This window comes from Schistosoma mansoni, chromosome 2 (genome assembly GCF_000237925.1).
Source record: "Schistosoma mansoni strain Puerto Rico chromosome 2, complete genome".
In the NCBI taxonomy this organism is placed as follows: domain Eukaryota; kingdom Metazoa; phylum Platyhelminthes; class Trematoda; order Strigeidida; family Schistosomatidae; genus Schistosoma; species Schistosoma mansoni.
In genome coordinates, this window is record NC_031496.1 from 2,843,621 (window position 1) to 2,859,842 (window position 16,222).

Here is a 16,222-nt window from a genome sequence, read left to right on the forward strand (position 1 = left end):
GCTTTTGAGTCTCATAGAAAAGTTAAAAACGGATACTCCATCCAGCTCAACAGACATTAATAATGGATTTGTTTCAGTCATCTCATCAGTATTATCATTGAGGATGCACATAGAAATTTATCTATAGTGATACAAATATAAATCTGAACACTACAGTGAAAAGACATATGACTCAAAAACCCGCAGACAGATATTGTTTCAAGAGCTAATAAATCAAACTAAATATGTCCTCTAAGTTTCTAATTTGTAACTAAAGAGTATGTAAATAAATTTTTGTTACTGAAGATCGCCCTTGAACTGTGTTTTATCAGTGAATTCCTATGAAGATCATTTGGAACTACCCAAATTTAGTTAACTGTCATAATATTTATACATGAAGTTTAATACATACTAATATTAGCCAGATGAAAAATTGAAAAACAAACAAATTTCGTTTTAAAGGTCCAGTTAAGTAAAATTACGTTTTTACTGCAGTTTAGACAACTAAGCAAAACATCTTTCATGAAAAAGTGACCGGTGAGAGAATGAAGATAATCTAACTTATTTTTGATGTGAATAAGTAAACACGAAATTGTTATACAGAAACGATTATCAATAAAACTATATGAGTCGCACCTGTGTCATTGTCAGATAATCCTCTAATAATATCAGGGAAAGCGGCTGTTCCCCAGATACCTCTAGGGAAACCTCTACTGTATTTTTTCAAAGTATTCTCATTATCTGTCGAACTGAAATAGTCGGAAGACTTGAAGTTAAATGACTTAACAAAACTTGGGTTTTGACGAAAACGTATCCATAGTTCTGAAACACTTTTAGTGCATAATAATGAATGTAAGTGAAACACGATCAACAACACGAAGCGGTAACACATAGCTAGAAACAAAAGTGGTCAGTAAATGCTAAACAAAAGCCATACGTTCCATTCCAATATTCAATATATTTGTCGAAAGATTGTATAAACAGACTGAATTAATTGAGCTCGCTGATTGTTGTTTCGGTATGGTTTCAGGTGTCTGTTAATTTATCAATATATGTGTGACGAGCTATTATCAATAAACTGCTCAAAAGGGTTGCGCGCTATTTAAAAAGGACAGTGGTATTTTTCCTCGTTGAGTAAATTCTATTGTTTCGATCGTTATTAACGTATCAACACTACTGTTTATATTTTGATTGAATTTCTTTCAGTTAAAGTGTTCGACTAGAATATCATTTTTGGTATCCTAAATTGTTTTATCGTCGGTACTCCAGAGTACCTTGTTTTTCTATTGTATCTGTTAGTACTTTGGTCCTAACTATTTATAGTTTTTTCTACTTTTAGTCAAAACTCACTTTCTCATCCTAAAATGACTGGAAGGTGCAACAAAAGTATTTGCCATCGCCCAGGATGTCGATATCCTGTTGACAGCAGCATGCAGTGCGATGAGTGCAAAGGTTGGTACCACGAAGTTTGCACGAATCTAACGCCTGCGGCTTTTAAGCGGTTCAGTAAGAATGAATGCATATGGCTATGTCAACAGTGCTGTTTGGATGCAAATAGCCTGTTAACCGAGGCCATCTCAATGGTCAATGCCGCAAAAAAGTGTCTCGGCAAGCGCGGTCGTGACACATCGGTCAGAACTCAATCTGTCGACACGCAGATTGACATAAGGCAGGCCCAAGTGAGTCCAAGAAATGCTGACCCACACTGTCCAAAAGAGGAAGGACAGCCTCCAAAGAGGTCTGTCACAACCAGAAACTCGAGAAAAAAAGTCTCTTCTGTCCCTGGTATCAAAAATGGTACCCAGAAGGGAACTTCCGGAACCCAAAATCGGAAGGCTCGATCGGTTTCCAGAGCGAAAGATGACTCAACCGCGGATCTGTTATACCAATGCCCGGAGCTTACTCAATAAGCTACCGGAACTAGGTGTGCAGATTGACTCAACTAGGCCAGACATAATCGCAGTCACAGAAACATGGATGACGCCGTTTATAGATAGTAGGGAACTTGATTTCGAGGGTTTTACATTAGTAAGGGCCGATAGAATACAAATGCGTAAAAGAGGGGGAGTAGCTCTATTCATTAGGAATGCTATTCCATTCACCATTATCGACAGTGTATCCCATGAGAGTGGGACGTATGAATTAGTTAGCTACCGCCTGAAATGCAGGGAACAAGAGTTGCTGCTTAGTTTGATCTATCGCAGTCCAAGCTGTGAGGTAAACGAGGTCCCGCTAAGCAGTCTCAACACTTTATCACGAAGTGATCGATGTCTAATCCTAGGGGACTTTAATGCACCCATGGTGGACTGGGGAAATCTGCGGACTGAATCGTCAGCAAATTCCTTCGAACATGAACTAGTTGATGCGGTAATCACATGTGCCCTAGTGCAACACGTGAAGAAAGCAACTAGGTACGACCCGGGTTCTGCATCATCCCTACTAGATCTTATATTGACTCATTATGAGGATGACGTTGCAAACCTGGATTACATGCCACCCCTAGGTAAAAGTGATCATGCAGTTTTAACCTTTGACTTCCATATAACTGTCGATCACGAGCACGCCCCAGCTCAATCCAGACCTAACGTCTGGAAAGCAAACATACCAGACATCATGAAATCAGCATCATCAGTAGATTGGAAAATAGACCCAGAGTCATCAATCGAAACGGCTTGGGACGTATTCCGGAATTTATACTTAAAAGTCACCGCCCCCCACATCCCTTGGACTACACCTAAGAGACCAAGAAACTCCCCACCGTGGTTCAGTAGGGAGGTTCGCATCCTTCTCCGTAAAGGAAGGAAAATGTGGGACAGATTTAGGTTACTGGGGACTGACGAGGCAAAATCTCAGTATCAAAAGGCTCGAAATACCTGTGCCTCGACCCTCCGTAGGCCAGAAAGCTGTACGAAGAGAAAGTCGTTAGGGAATCCATAGAATGTCCTAAACGCTTGTATTCGTATATAAACCAAAGGACAAAAAGAAGAAATGTTCCTTCACTATGGGGAGACAGTACTGCCTCATCACTAGTGGAGGACGACTTTGGCAAAGCTCAAGTATTCTCTAAATACTTTAGCGATGTATACACCATAGAAACACCCTTCTCACCAGTCCATGAAAATCCCCTCACACAAGCACTGGACAGCGTGACTATTAAAGAACTCGATGTCTTTGTTCTGCTAGTTAAGCTTGACATAGGTAAATCCACTGGACCCGATGAACTGCATCCTAGGTTACTAAAGGAATTAGCTAACTTTGTTGCGAACCCTTTAAGTGTATGTTTTAATCTATCCGTAACCCAGGGTTGTCTACCAAAAGACTGGAAGAACGCCATAGTAAGTCCAGTCTTCAAAACAGGTACAAAACATAAGCCTGAGAATTACCGACCAATTAGCCTAACTAGTGTGGTTGTTAAAATCTTAGAAAAGATTATTCGGAAGGAGCTGTTAAAGTATCTCGATGAAAACCGGATCCGCTCCAAAAAGCAGCATGGTTTTAGAACAGGTTACTCTTGTCTCACAAACTTATTAGTCGCTCGTGAAAGCTGGTGCGCTCTTAAGGACCAAAAGTTACCTATAGACGTAGCTTACATCGATTTCAGCAAAGCTTTCGACAAAGTTCCGCACAACCGGCTGTTATATGAGCTAAGGAATGTCGGGATTGGAGGCAATCTATTGATGTGGATAAAAGACTTCCTAGTTGGGCGTCAACAAAGAGTACGGGTGAACTCCAAGTTGTCTAGCTGGGAAACTGTGCTGAGTGGAGTCCCCCAGGGTACAGTTTTGGGGCCAGTGTTATTCCTCCTGTACGTAAATGACCTCCCTCGTCTACTATCGTCATAGGTCTTACTCTATGCTGACGATGTCAAGATATGGAGAGCGATACAAAACAAGGGCGACAGCTTAGAACTCCAAAATGACCTGGAGAAATTATCTGAATGGTCCCAAACCTGGCAATTGCCGATAAACACTTCCAAGTGTATTGTGATGCATATTGGCCACCAGGGTACAGATGCATACACGATGAATAACACTGAGTTACCTATTGTTCAGGCACACAATGACTTAGGCGTCATCGTTAGTCAAGACTTAAAAACTACTATACATTGCCGTGCAATAGCCGCCAAAGGTTTTAGAACTTTATGGTCCATACGCAGGGCTTTTGGTCATCTCGACGCTAAAACTTTTGGTACAGGAAATTATTGACCTCAAAAACCTTGCACCTATCAACTTGAGCACGATTCGGAAAGAATTACTGTAACAAATGTCCTCCAAAACAGTGTTATCTTATTTCATCACACCATCAAGTTCACACACATTGGCCGTTTTTCAGCACTCTGTGCACAGTGGAATATGTACGACAACACTAAGGTTCGAGCACCTTATCCAGCTGTAATTGGATCACCGAGGGTTGTCTTATTACTGTGATGTTTTTGTGGTGTTCCTGGCCAGAATCTTTGCGAAATACTCGTTACTAGGTAATAGAGTTTTGATTGAGGTCTGCCTGTTTCACATTAATGTACGGAATGTGGAATGTTCAGTTACAACTAATGAGAAATAAATCAATATCGATCAGGTTGGAATTATCATAGTGAATTATTCAGTATGAACACTGGTAATCGAATTTCAAAAGATGTTACCTATGATTTTGTTATTTGCAATCACTCAGCTCGAATATTTTGATATTTTTGATTGATATACAATCGATTGTTTGTAAAAGTGTGAAGGGATCCAAGGTGCTGACACCATTGATCGTGTCTGGTCATTCTAACATCCCGTCTCCTGGCTCTAGCGCCTCCATACTGTGACTCGCTCGTAGTTTTATCGTGTCTGAAATTCGCGGTTCACTGTTGAATTTCAGTGAGTGAGAATATTTGACAAAGCAAGGGGTCATTTTCCCTTATTATTGTTATTTTAGACAGTTGTCATTGTCATCGTGTCAGTATTGATGTATGAGTGTATGGACTTCCTGTAATAGTTGAATAAACGGGTTGCCTTATCACTGTTTGTCCACTAATTCTCGTTTGACAAATGAAGATATAAAATTACATTGTATTTCATTTTCTCGTAAGACTTCGATATTCCAACCGCAACACTATGTCAACGTCAAGAAGGCTACACATAAAAAACTGGTATTTTACTCCAGTCATCGAGGGAGGAGGAAGAAGAGGATATAAATATATTCCTTCACAGTATTGAAGTCAAAGTAGCGAGTAGTTAGTACAGAACACGACCGTAATAATTGGCGACTAGGATGGGAAAGAGAAATAATTTCAACAAACGAGAATAATTATAAAGCCGCAGCTTGAGCAGATCCGGTTGTGAAAAACTAGAAGAGCACATCTACAGCATCGTCCAGCACGCTGATTTCAAGTACTTCACCCTCCGGCTATGACGATCAAAACAACATTGTTGAACCCAACTATAACCTAGGTTCAAATGCTTCATCCAACGCCGAGTGCAGACAGTATGATAATAACCTAAAATTTGACTTTTCTAGGTAAGATGATGGATAGAAAGTTCGATAACTACTTTGAAAACTACGTCATGCTATGTTGGACAAGTACTCCACCCTTCTTCTTCCTCCGAATTCAGGAAGCCGCTACTAAATAATACTGTGCAATAACTAAACCGACAGTTTGGAGAAAGCTCATTATTGCTCAGTATTCTGTACAGACAAAAAAATCTTGAAAATGGTGATTTCCGAACTGAAATTAGTAATGTCGATCGTGAATTTGGACAACAATATCAAACGTCGTTGATGGGAGAACAGCTCACAGCCCTAACCTAATAGCCTTATGAAATTTTGCCTCATCTCTATAAACACAGGCGAGATTGTTAGACTAGATTGGAATCAACATAAAACTTTTGCCCATATACTTTACAGCTGTTAGCCTTAACCCACATCAAGGACAACTGAAACGATATAGCTAATTATCTTCAGTAACAATAGGCCAGAGCTGTCGAACGGATCCATCAGTGCTAATAACACTACGAATAACTACGGAAACTTGCCTAGCCTGGTATACAGGTGTTTCCAGTATAGTCTTGCTAGTAAAGTGAATAATTTATATGACAGTTTGTGAGAAAGCCATAAAAGAAAGATTATCATCCCTTAAATTATTATTTACAATCAACGTATCTCTAGTTCCACCCAAATGACCAAAATGTACAACATAGCAATAAAGAAATGTAGTACAATGAATATTTCGGTTCCTTGCGAAACTTCGTCATTCCTTTCCAGCCGTCCTGGAAAAGAGGAAAAATAAAACGTGTGAGTGCATGTCGAAAATACACTCGTACTTGCGTAAGGACACAAGATGAGCGGGGGAAAAAATGAATAAAGTAATACACTTACAAACAGCGTAAAAGCGATCGGAAAAAAAACTGGTTTTTTTGGGTTTTTTTTATATATATAAAAAATATATATACGCTCAAAAAAGATAAAAATGTTTTTTTTTGTTTTTTTTATGTAAATAAAAAAATGAGCATATTAAAAAATTTTATAATAAACTATGAAAGGGTAATTCAAGATAAAGCTTATGTCCTACGTGCAATATTCGTTAAGATGTTCTGGAAATCTTACTCGTCTTCCAGAACGCGTTGTTTTAGGTTTATCTATTGTCGTTGGCGAAGAATCAAGTTTTGTGTCGGCTGTCGTGTAGGGTACTACAAGTGTCGGAGCCGTGTCGCACGATTGTACTGAAGGAAATTCGACGTAGCTAGGGTTTCCTTCTAAGTACGCTGCTTTGAGTCGATCGATACTGATGCTATCGTTCGTGCCGTTCTTATCGACTATATAGTACTTAGGTTCATGTTGAAGAACTTTGAATGGTCCTTCGTAAGCTGATTCGAGGGGTCGTCGATGTGAGTCTCGACGAATGAAGACGTGTGTACTATGTCGTAATTCGGGTTGAACGAAAACATCAGTTGATTGAGGTCGAGTGTGAGCAGGTTTAACTGAACGCATAGCGTTTGTAAGCCTACTCGTGTAAGAGTTTAGATTCATGTTCAATGAAGAAGCTGATGGATCCACGAATTCTCCTGGGAGTCGGAGTGTCGTTCCGTAAACGAGTTGAGATGCCGTGTATCCAATGTCAGCTTTCACTGCATTGCGGATACCTAGCAAGACGAGTGGAAGAGCGTCTGTCCACTGTGAAACGTTTGAAGCTGATAATGAGGCTTTTAGTTGTCGATGAAAACGTTCTACCAACCCGTTTGCTTGTGGGTGGTAGGCGGTCGTTCGGAAGCGCGTGATTCCTAAAAGTGAGGTTAGACAACGAAAAAGTCCAGATTCGAACTGGCGTCCGCGGTCTGTAGTGATTGTGGAAGGGCAGACGAAATTTGCTACCCATCGTTCGACGAAAGCGCGGGCCACGGTTTCAGCAGTAATGTCCTTAATCGGTACTGCTTCTGGCCATCGAGTGAAACGGTCTACGCATGTTAAGAGATATGAGTATCCGTTCGAGTCGGGTAAGGGTCCTACCAAATCTAGATGGACGTGGTCGAAACGAGCGTCAGGGGTTTTGAAAGAACCTAAGGGACATTTGTTGTGTCTGATTACCTTAGATTTCTGACAGCTTACACAGGAGCGTGCCCACTCCCTCACGTCTTTATTCATGCCAGGCCAACAAAAGCGTTCGGCTATAAGTTTGACTGTTGCACGAGCACCTGGATGAGAAAGATTGTGCAACGTATTGAAGACGTTGCGGCGATAATGTTTTGGTACAATTGGACGATCCCTACCTGTAGATGTGTCACAGAGTAAGGTTTCCTTACCTGTTACCATCTGCCTAATACTTAGTTTAAGAGTTGTCGAGGATAACTAATGCTGAAGATCAATGTCTTCTTTTTGAAGCTGAGCGAGTTCAAGAAGGTCGATTCCTTGGAAACTGTTCAAGGAGCTAACTCGAGACAAGGCGTCTGCGACTACATTGTTTGCTCCAGAAATATGTTGTATGTCTGAAGTAAACTGCGAAATGTAGTCGAGTTGTCGAGACTCTCGCGGTGAGTACTTGTCTGAAGATGAACTTAAAGAGAAGGTAAGAGGTTTGTGATCGGTAAAAAGCGTGAATTCTCTTCCTTCGATGGAATGTTGAAAATGCCGTACAGCACAATACATAGCTAGGAGTTCCCTACCGAACGTGCTGTACCTAGATTCCGCGTCTAACAACCGTCTCGAGAAAAATCCTAAAGGTTGCCAAGAGTTGTTAACCCATTGTTGTAAGACTCCTCCGATTGCTGAGTCGGATGCGTCTACTGCGATACTAATGGGCGCTTGAGTGTCCTGATGAGCAAGCAGGGTTGCTTTAACGATGTGTTCCTTAACTGTGGAGAATGCTTTACGAGCGGTGTCGTCTAAACTAATTGATTTCGCATTTCCACGAAGCTGATCGGTTAACGGTTTCATAAGGGATGCGCATTTGGGTATGAACTGTCTATAGAAACTTACGAGTCCGTTAAAAGTTCGTAACTGCTTGATCGTGGTCGGTTCTGGGTAATCCAGAATGGCCGCCACTTTGCTCCTAAGGGGTCGGATGCCTTGGGCATCAATAGTGTGTCCTAAGAAGTCTAAGCAGTTAGTTCCGATTTGGCATTTCTGAATGTTGACAGTAATGCCATGCCTTTGGAGTCGATCGAAAACAATGTCCAGATGCTTGAGATGTGATTCTCTGTCCGGACTTGCTATTAGACAGTCATCAACATACTCATGTACGAAGTTGAGACCTCGGAAGACGTCGTCTATAAACCTTTGGAAGGTTTGAGCCGCATTTCTTAAACCAAAAGGCATTCGTAGAAATTCGTAAAGACCGAAGGGAGTGATGATGGCGGTTTTAGGGATGTCGTCAGGTGCCATCGGGATTTGGTTATAAGCCTTAACCAAGTCGATTTTTGAAAAGACAGTTGTACCTTTCAAGGTAGCTGTCAAATCGTGAATATGGGGCAACGGGTAACGATCGGGAATGGTTGTAGCATTCAGACGCCGATAATCACCAGTTGGCCGCCAATCATTGCTGTCCTTTTTAGGGACCATGTGCATTAGGGATGCCCATGGACTATTCGATGGTCGAATTATCCCTAGGTCCATCATGTGGTCGAATTCGTTTTTAGCTAACCTAAGCTTCTCGGGAGCGAGTCTTCGGGCTTTCGAGAATACAGGTGGTCCTGTAGTCGTGATGTGATGTGTAACATTGCTGGTTACACGAGGCAATTTCGATTGCGACTAGTGTATCCCGGGGTATTTATCGAGTACTGATTGGTGCAAGAAGTCTATGGTGTGCTTAATCGTGACTGGGGATAACCTGCAACCAGAACAAGGAGTTACGCAAACAGATAGTTTAGTGTTTCCATCTATTAACCTTCGTGAGCGTGTGTCGATGAGTAGATTGTGGTGTTGTAACAGGTCTATACCAATGATTGGCATGGAGACATCTGCAACCACGAAAATCCAGTGTATGGGTTTGCGTAAACCCACGTTAAGGTAGACGTACCTTTTACCGTAAGTAGCGATCGGCTTTCCGTTTGCCGCCTGTAAACTTAAGACAGACTTGCGAAGTCCGTCGTCGGGATTTGCTGGAAGAACGTTAACTTCTGCGCCAGTGTCGACGAGGTAGCGAACTTTCGTAGTCATATCCGTGACATATAGGAGGCGGCTGTGTTCGCCGGCTACGTTTGCCGTTAACGCGTGCCGGCTGGGAAGTTTCCCGAAATGTTTTTCGTGTCACTCGATTATGGGGTCGGATAATTGCAGGGCTTCCTGCAATTTCTAGAGGATTTACCGTACTGGTTGTGATACCAGCACCAGGCGGGATTATCTGTCTCTCGTGGTCGAGAGACAGATCTCTTACGTGAAACGCTCCTACGTGGGGATTTTGACCGACTACGGTCATTACGAACTCTAAGATATCTTGTAAGCGTGTGACATAGTTCGGCCATGTCAGTCGAGGTCGATTGGGGTTTTTCTTTGATGGAAAAAACCTCGGCCTTAGAAAACTTGGTGATTTCCAAGATTCGATCGGCAGATGCAGCTAGTTCATCTATGGCATTGTTTTGAAATGAAACAAGCACTGTCTGCACCTGTTGAGGGAGTTTAGACAAGAAAAGTTGTCTAAATAGGCCATCATCGAAAGTTCGTTGGCCGATGACTTCTCTCATTCTAAGCAACATGTCCGTTACAGAACCATGTTGCAAGTCGATATTGTTAAGGAGTTGGTCTAACCGTTGTCGATCAGTTAGGTCTCCTCATTTTAAAATCGATAGCTTAAGCGTTTCGTAAGGTTCTGGAACATCACTAGTAAACATACTAGGTGTTACGTACCTGTTAAACTCGCGCGGTAACGCCTTAACTACCGCGAGGAAACGTGTGCGCGAGTCCGTGATTCCGTGCACGCAAAAATCGGCTTCTGCATAGCAGAACCAGGACTCGATATTGTCGGGCCAAAATGGCGTTAACTGAATCGAAATAGGGGGAATAGACTTAAACTTAAGAACCTTAGGAGAGTGTTCCGTCATAGTATTATAGATAACGAAAAATGTCGAATTAAAATATATCCGAGAAAAAAAATTCGCGAAAAAAGTATATCACAGTATATAAAATTCAAATAAAGAATAACAATGAATAATAATATTCCAAAATGGAACAGACTCACAGTATATTGACTTGGTGTACCAGATCACGTCGGTCTCACCAATGAGATTGCAACGGATGTTCTAGTTTTACAACTAGCTACCAGTAGCACCTTCTATATTCGATCGTTCCCAGTCAGATAGAAATCAGAAGTCAGACGAGAAGAGGCAGGAAAGATATATTTGATTCGTTACCAATATATCGAGGACCTTTTCTATAAGCTGGCTAATGAAACGTAGGAGCTGTGTCCCACGCCGTGTTGAAACGTGATCTGGTGCGGATGCATGACCGAAAGTCTTCAGTTAAACAAGTCCACTTAAACAACATGGTCAGCATCCAATGTCGAACACTTAATGAGCTATTGATTTTGGGGAATTATTTACAGCTACAACCTGAAAGTTCTTAGACTTGGCCGTTGCCGATCAATACTCTCAAGTGCATTGTAATGCATATTGGTCATAGAGGTATAGATACATACATGATTAATAACATTTAGCTACCTGTTGTCCAGACACACAATGTCCTGGGAGTCATTGTTAGACAAAACTTAGAAACTGGAGCATAGTTCTGTAAAACGGCCACCAAATGTTTAAGAACCCTATAGCCAATACGTAGGATCTTTAGCCATGTTAACGCTAAAACTTTCTTGACTTTGTATACGGTGTTCGTGAGACTTAAACTTGATTACTACATAAAAGAGGGTAGCTTCTACTTGAAAAATGACAGTGAGCTTTTGGAAAAGGTTCAGAGAGCCGAAATTAAGTTGATTCCAGGAATAGCAAAGCTCCCGTATGATGCTCGACTGGTTAAACTAAACTTATTCCTATTGTCATATCGAACAACTAGAGGAGACTTGATTACACTTTTCAAATTACTTAGTGATAAATTCGCATCTGATATGCCCTCATTCCTCTTGTCTTCGAAAGCAGAGTATATAGGAAGACATTCTAAAAAAAGTTCACAAGCTCAAATAAAATTACTTGTCAGCTGATTATCAACTTTCCTATCGAATCATCAACGATTGGGATTCATTACCTCAACACATGTATGAAGCCCCACCTGTTGACTCTCTCAGAAAACGTTTGATCAACTTGGAGATCATCATTGCGAAGACTAACATGGGCCACCTAGCTTACTGTCACTTCCAAACTGGACCTGAAACTGATCATCTAAACAGATATTTAAAGCCACATTGCAGACCATAGCTTTGTATTAATTTTTATGGTAACTGGACACGATTCCTGACTACAATGCAAATAGGACTTTTGAGATGTGGCCAGTGAATTCTACAACACAGACTACCACACAGCATCTTCAAACTCCAAGGGGTGTTTTATTCCGGTCAGTCAAAGATTGGACGTTCAGAGTCCGCTTCATTTAGATGTAAACGTTACTTTGTTTTCGTGATGTCGTTTCATACGAAATCAATTGAACGCATTCTCAGCCCAGTAGCTCAACAGGTATTTTACTTGATAGCTTAGTCACATAATTTTAAAGGTGTTAAAACTAATATTACTGTTTGAGGATGCGGGATCAGGTACAGAGATTCCTGATCTTGATTTTCGCGTAAATGTTGTAAAACTTGCAGTTGAAAACCTTATAAAGGTTAGTCTTAACTACTTTTAACAATTACAAAAGGTTGGTCACCAAACAATCGAGGCTAGTGATGACCAGCTGCTGCAGAGAGATATGCCGCCCTCACTCAAACGTGTTGAAGATGCATCTTTTTATCTCCAGGATGCTGTCGTACTGCTGCAAAACGACCCAAGCTCTTCAGAAGCACGAAGAAAATTGATAGAGGGATCTAGAGGTAATACGTTTTGCTCTTATTTTCTCCAGGTATACTACAGGGAACATCATCTGTTCTTCTTACCTTTGATATGTCTGAAGTACGGAAAATCATCAGACACTGCAGAAGGGTACTTAGTGTCCTAGCCACCGCGGAACATGTTTCGAGTCTCACTGGTTTGGCCGATTTTGTCAAGGTAATTTCTTGTTAAAGTTTCAACGTTGTGCAGCGACTAACCCCTTGTATGGCTGATATGATTAAAGAAGTAGACAATAGACAGGAGGAATTGACCATTCAATCTCACTCTGCCCTACTTCTTAGAGGTATAGAACAGGTGAAACGTCTAACGCCTATTCTAATATCGTCTTTAAAACTTCACGTAAATACACATCAGAATCGTAAGTTAAATGTCTCAAAATGTTTTTCAATTCTTCCGAAGTTATAAGGTCCTTTGTAGAAAAAGTAAAATTTTTCTATGTATTATCCTATTATCTATTGTCTATTAGGTCTGGTTGTATATGTAACCACTTCAATTATGATCATGCTCATATACACCTTCGTATTGGGTGAAGTTTGCTAAAAAATAGTGGTCAATGAAAATGTTCCACATGGTTTATGAATAATCCCTGTTTAAATTGCTTAAGTCCACATGGACTCGGACTTATTTTATGCGGGCATCTTTATGCTTAAATAATTTAAGTATAACGGCCAATCTTCGGATAAGTTAAGAGTATTTCTTATTAAACTCCTATCAATTCTCTAGAAAGTATATATACTACGGTAGTATATAGCATGTTCATCACATTGGTTGTAAATTTAATTTTTGTTTTAAGTGGTCACAGCCAAATTTTCACAGCCTCTCCTTTATCGAGTTCACTGTCAGTTATGTCACATTTTGTTTATTTTGCGCACAACATGCTGTCGTGTGCGGTGTTTAAGCTAGTTACACCTGGTAAATTATCTTTATTATTATCATTCTTTACTTAGTGTCTATTTTGTTATGCAGTCTTTCGTTAACTAATTCTTATTTTATGTAAACCAAAACCATCCCTTCACAGACTCATCAGAGTTATTCGATGATGACTTAGCGGCTATGCATATGAATAAAGCAGCTTTTGATAGCCGTTTACAGTTTGTCAGCGACTGGATTTCTGATTCCAATGTAAGTTATCCGTATTTTTTCTGTTTCTTGGCATGATATAAGATACTTGTAGGATCTTTTATGGTAGTTAATATATATTAGTACTTTTAGAACTTAGAGCTGTGATGCATAATCCCAGTTTAATATTTTAGGAAATAAGTTTCGTAAGGTATGCAGATACGTTTCAGTTGATGAGAGCCACTCAATTTCCTACATACTTTTGTATAGCACACTTGGTAATCGAACTTATGTAGCTTGGTACATAACTTTGTATTTTATTGCTTGGTTTTTACAAAAATAATCTTATAATACTGTGGGTAAGTTTCATATTCGGTTTCACTTTTGAGATGTCACCCTTCTGTAACTCAGCTTTCTCATTAGTATTGCTTGTTGAGACAGGTTGATAGTAGGTACTAGATAACTCATCTTGACTCTTAAATATTTTGTTCTATGCTTCACAATCAATCTAGGATATCCAGTTGGTCCTGACGTTAAAATCATAGTTTGACATGGGAAAAAGAAGTTAAACAGTCGATTAATTTTAAAATGAACGGATAAATGAAATTGATTTATACTCGTTAAATACTTTTGTCATTTATCATTAACCATACTTAACTACCTCCTTCTCTTTTGAAGAGCAGAATGTCTTGTGTGGAGCTGTAAATCCCTTTGAATAAGCTCAGTTTGGTATTTGACATGTAGCTGAAAAAAACTAAATATACTCATTACCAGTGACTGTTAGATTATTGTTTTAGGTAGTTCTCCATCTCTTGTCCAATGCGCTAATATTCTATACGTGAACAAAGTACTCGTAACCTGAAAATTTACAGCCTGATTTAGAAAGCATTTGTTAAGAGGTTTTCAATCTTTTGATCTATTAAGTTTTATAGAGGCTGTTTGAATTATTGGCTCTAACAAATTACAGAGGTTCGTACATAAATTCTTATGTTATTAATTAATTGCATTTTTTGATCCTTTCAAAAAAAGTCCTTGTTTTATACACAACAGTTAATGTTATTTTTGTTTATGTAATACATAATCCAACTTTTTACCGAAGAATGAACCATCGTAAGTATTAGTCTACAATCTAAGCTACTTGTTAGCCGTCCAACGAGGCGGTCAAAGGCAAGTAACTGAATTCGTTAACATGATTAAAGTAACAAATTATGCTTGATTTTTTATAAATTGTTACAGTTCCCGATAATTACTGTTCAACCTTATGTGTAACCGGCGCACGATTTATCTAGCTACCATTGGATAGTTGTTCTGTTTTGGGTATCACTAAGGTAAATCTTTAAAAAACACGGTTGAGAAGTCTTCTAAATAAATTAGAGTTGTCTATTAATCCTACAAAGGATTGTATGCAGTAGTTCTTTTATTCAATCAATGTATCTGTATTTATTTTTGGATTGAGATGGGTACATAAAAAATTGGAGCAGCTATTTGTGTAAAGTAGTGCAACTTAAGGATGAATTTATCACACCAATAGCTTCATAGAATAATGCAAGCGAATAAAAACTTTCTGTCTCTGTGTATATTTTGTTCAATCTCATTCTTTTTTTAAATCTCTTGTTTATTTTCTCATCTCTTAGTGTTCCGTTGCAATGACAGCTGGTGAGAAAGCACTGAATCAAGTTTTGAATTCAGCGAAAAATTTAGCCAATTTGAATCAAACAAGTTCAAATAGTAAAGCAATCATCCATTTATGCGATGAATTAAACGATTATGCACAGTCACTTATTCACCTAAGAAGAAGTGGTCATGTAAGCGCCTATTGGGTGATACATTATTTTATATTTTTTGAATGTATGACAGCAGTAACCTTTAAACGATGTGTCTACATTTCAATGTGGAATTTTAATAGTTCAGAAGGACACTACTGAGTTTATTGTTAGTTTGTTAAGTCAAATAAATTTTGTTCCCAAAAATATGTTTACGATGTACAGTAAAATATACCGATGTGTTGATCATGAGTAGGCTCTATCCTTTTTAAATCAGATAAGGTTAACTTTGTACTAGGTTTTAAATAGGGATGGTTAGTAAAACCCAGTTTTTTAGTTTTAGTCGGATGATACCTACACAAATGTTCTCTGTTGTTGAGCTACATTATAATGGTGATGAGACATAATACTGCTCATATTATTTGTGTCGATTTATAGTTTTGATCTGTTTTTGTTCTCATTTGATTTCAGTGAAATCCCTCCATAGTTATACTAAAATACCGATCGCCTCTCAAAGTCGGTCAGTCATATCAATTGTGTACATCGATTCAAGTCTCTAAACCACATTAGCACAGCGCACTGAAACTATTAAAACAAATACTAGTGTAGTAGTAGTAGTAGTAGTAGTAGTATCAGTACCATTAGTAGTAAAAGTAATTAAGCATAGAAGTTATGATTGTAGGAGAGAGTATTGGTTCGTGGAGTAAAAAACTAAGATAATTTGGAAATTTAGAACGTAAAAAAAAGAGTTTATGTATCTACATCATTGAGGCTTATTTTGAGCCTTTTTTACCCAACGTCTCTAAATATTGGTTACGATTGTTGTGAATACCCAAACCAGGTATTCTGCACCTGTTCACATGGCTCTCAGTGCAATTGTCAAAAACTTCATACATTAATATATCGTCTTGATTTGGCAGTCTGTAACTTTCTTCCAACGTATCACTACACTAAACAACATCGCCC

At 39.3% G+C, this 16,222-nt stretch overlaps 1 protein-coding gene across 1 annotated transcript in view; it reads left to right on the plus strand.

The window, feature by feature from the left end:
* Positions 1-12,011: 12,011 nt before the first annotated feature.
* Positions 12,012-16,222, plus strand: part of Smp_170990 (putative vinculin) — a gene marked incomplete at both ends in the record, with an annotated part of 81,629 nt that continues 77,418 nt past the window's right edge. Inside the window, 7 exons of the mRNA XM_018795328.1 lie at positions 12,012-12,065; positions 12,103-12,210; positions 12,244-12,415; positions 12,445-12,590; positions 12,624-12,792; positions 13,453-13,565; positions 15,128-15,298. Coding sequence (XP_018649652.1) covers positions 12,012-12,065; positions 12,103-12,210; positions 12,244-12,415; positions 12,445-12,590; positions 12,624-12,792; positions 13,453-13,565; positions 15,128-15,298 — 933 coding nt within the window. The remainder of the gene's footprint in view (positions 12,066-12,102; positions 12,211-12,243; positions 12,416-12,444; positions 12,591-12,623; positions 12,793-13,452; positions 13,566-15,127; positions 15,299-16,222) is intronic.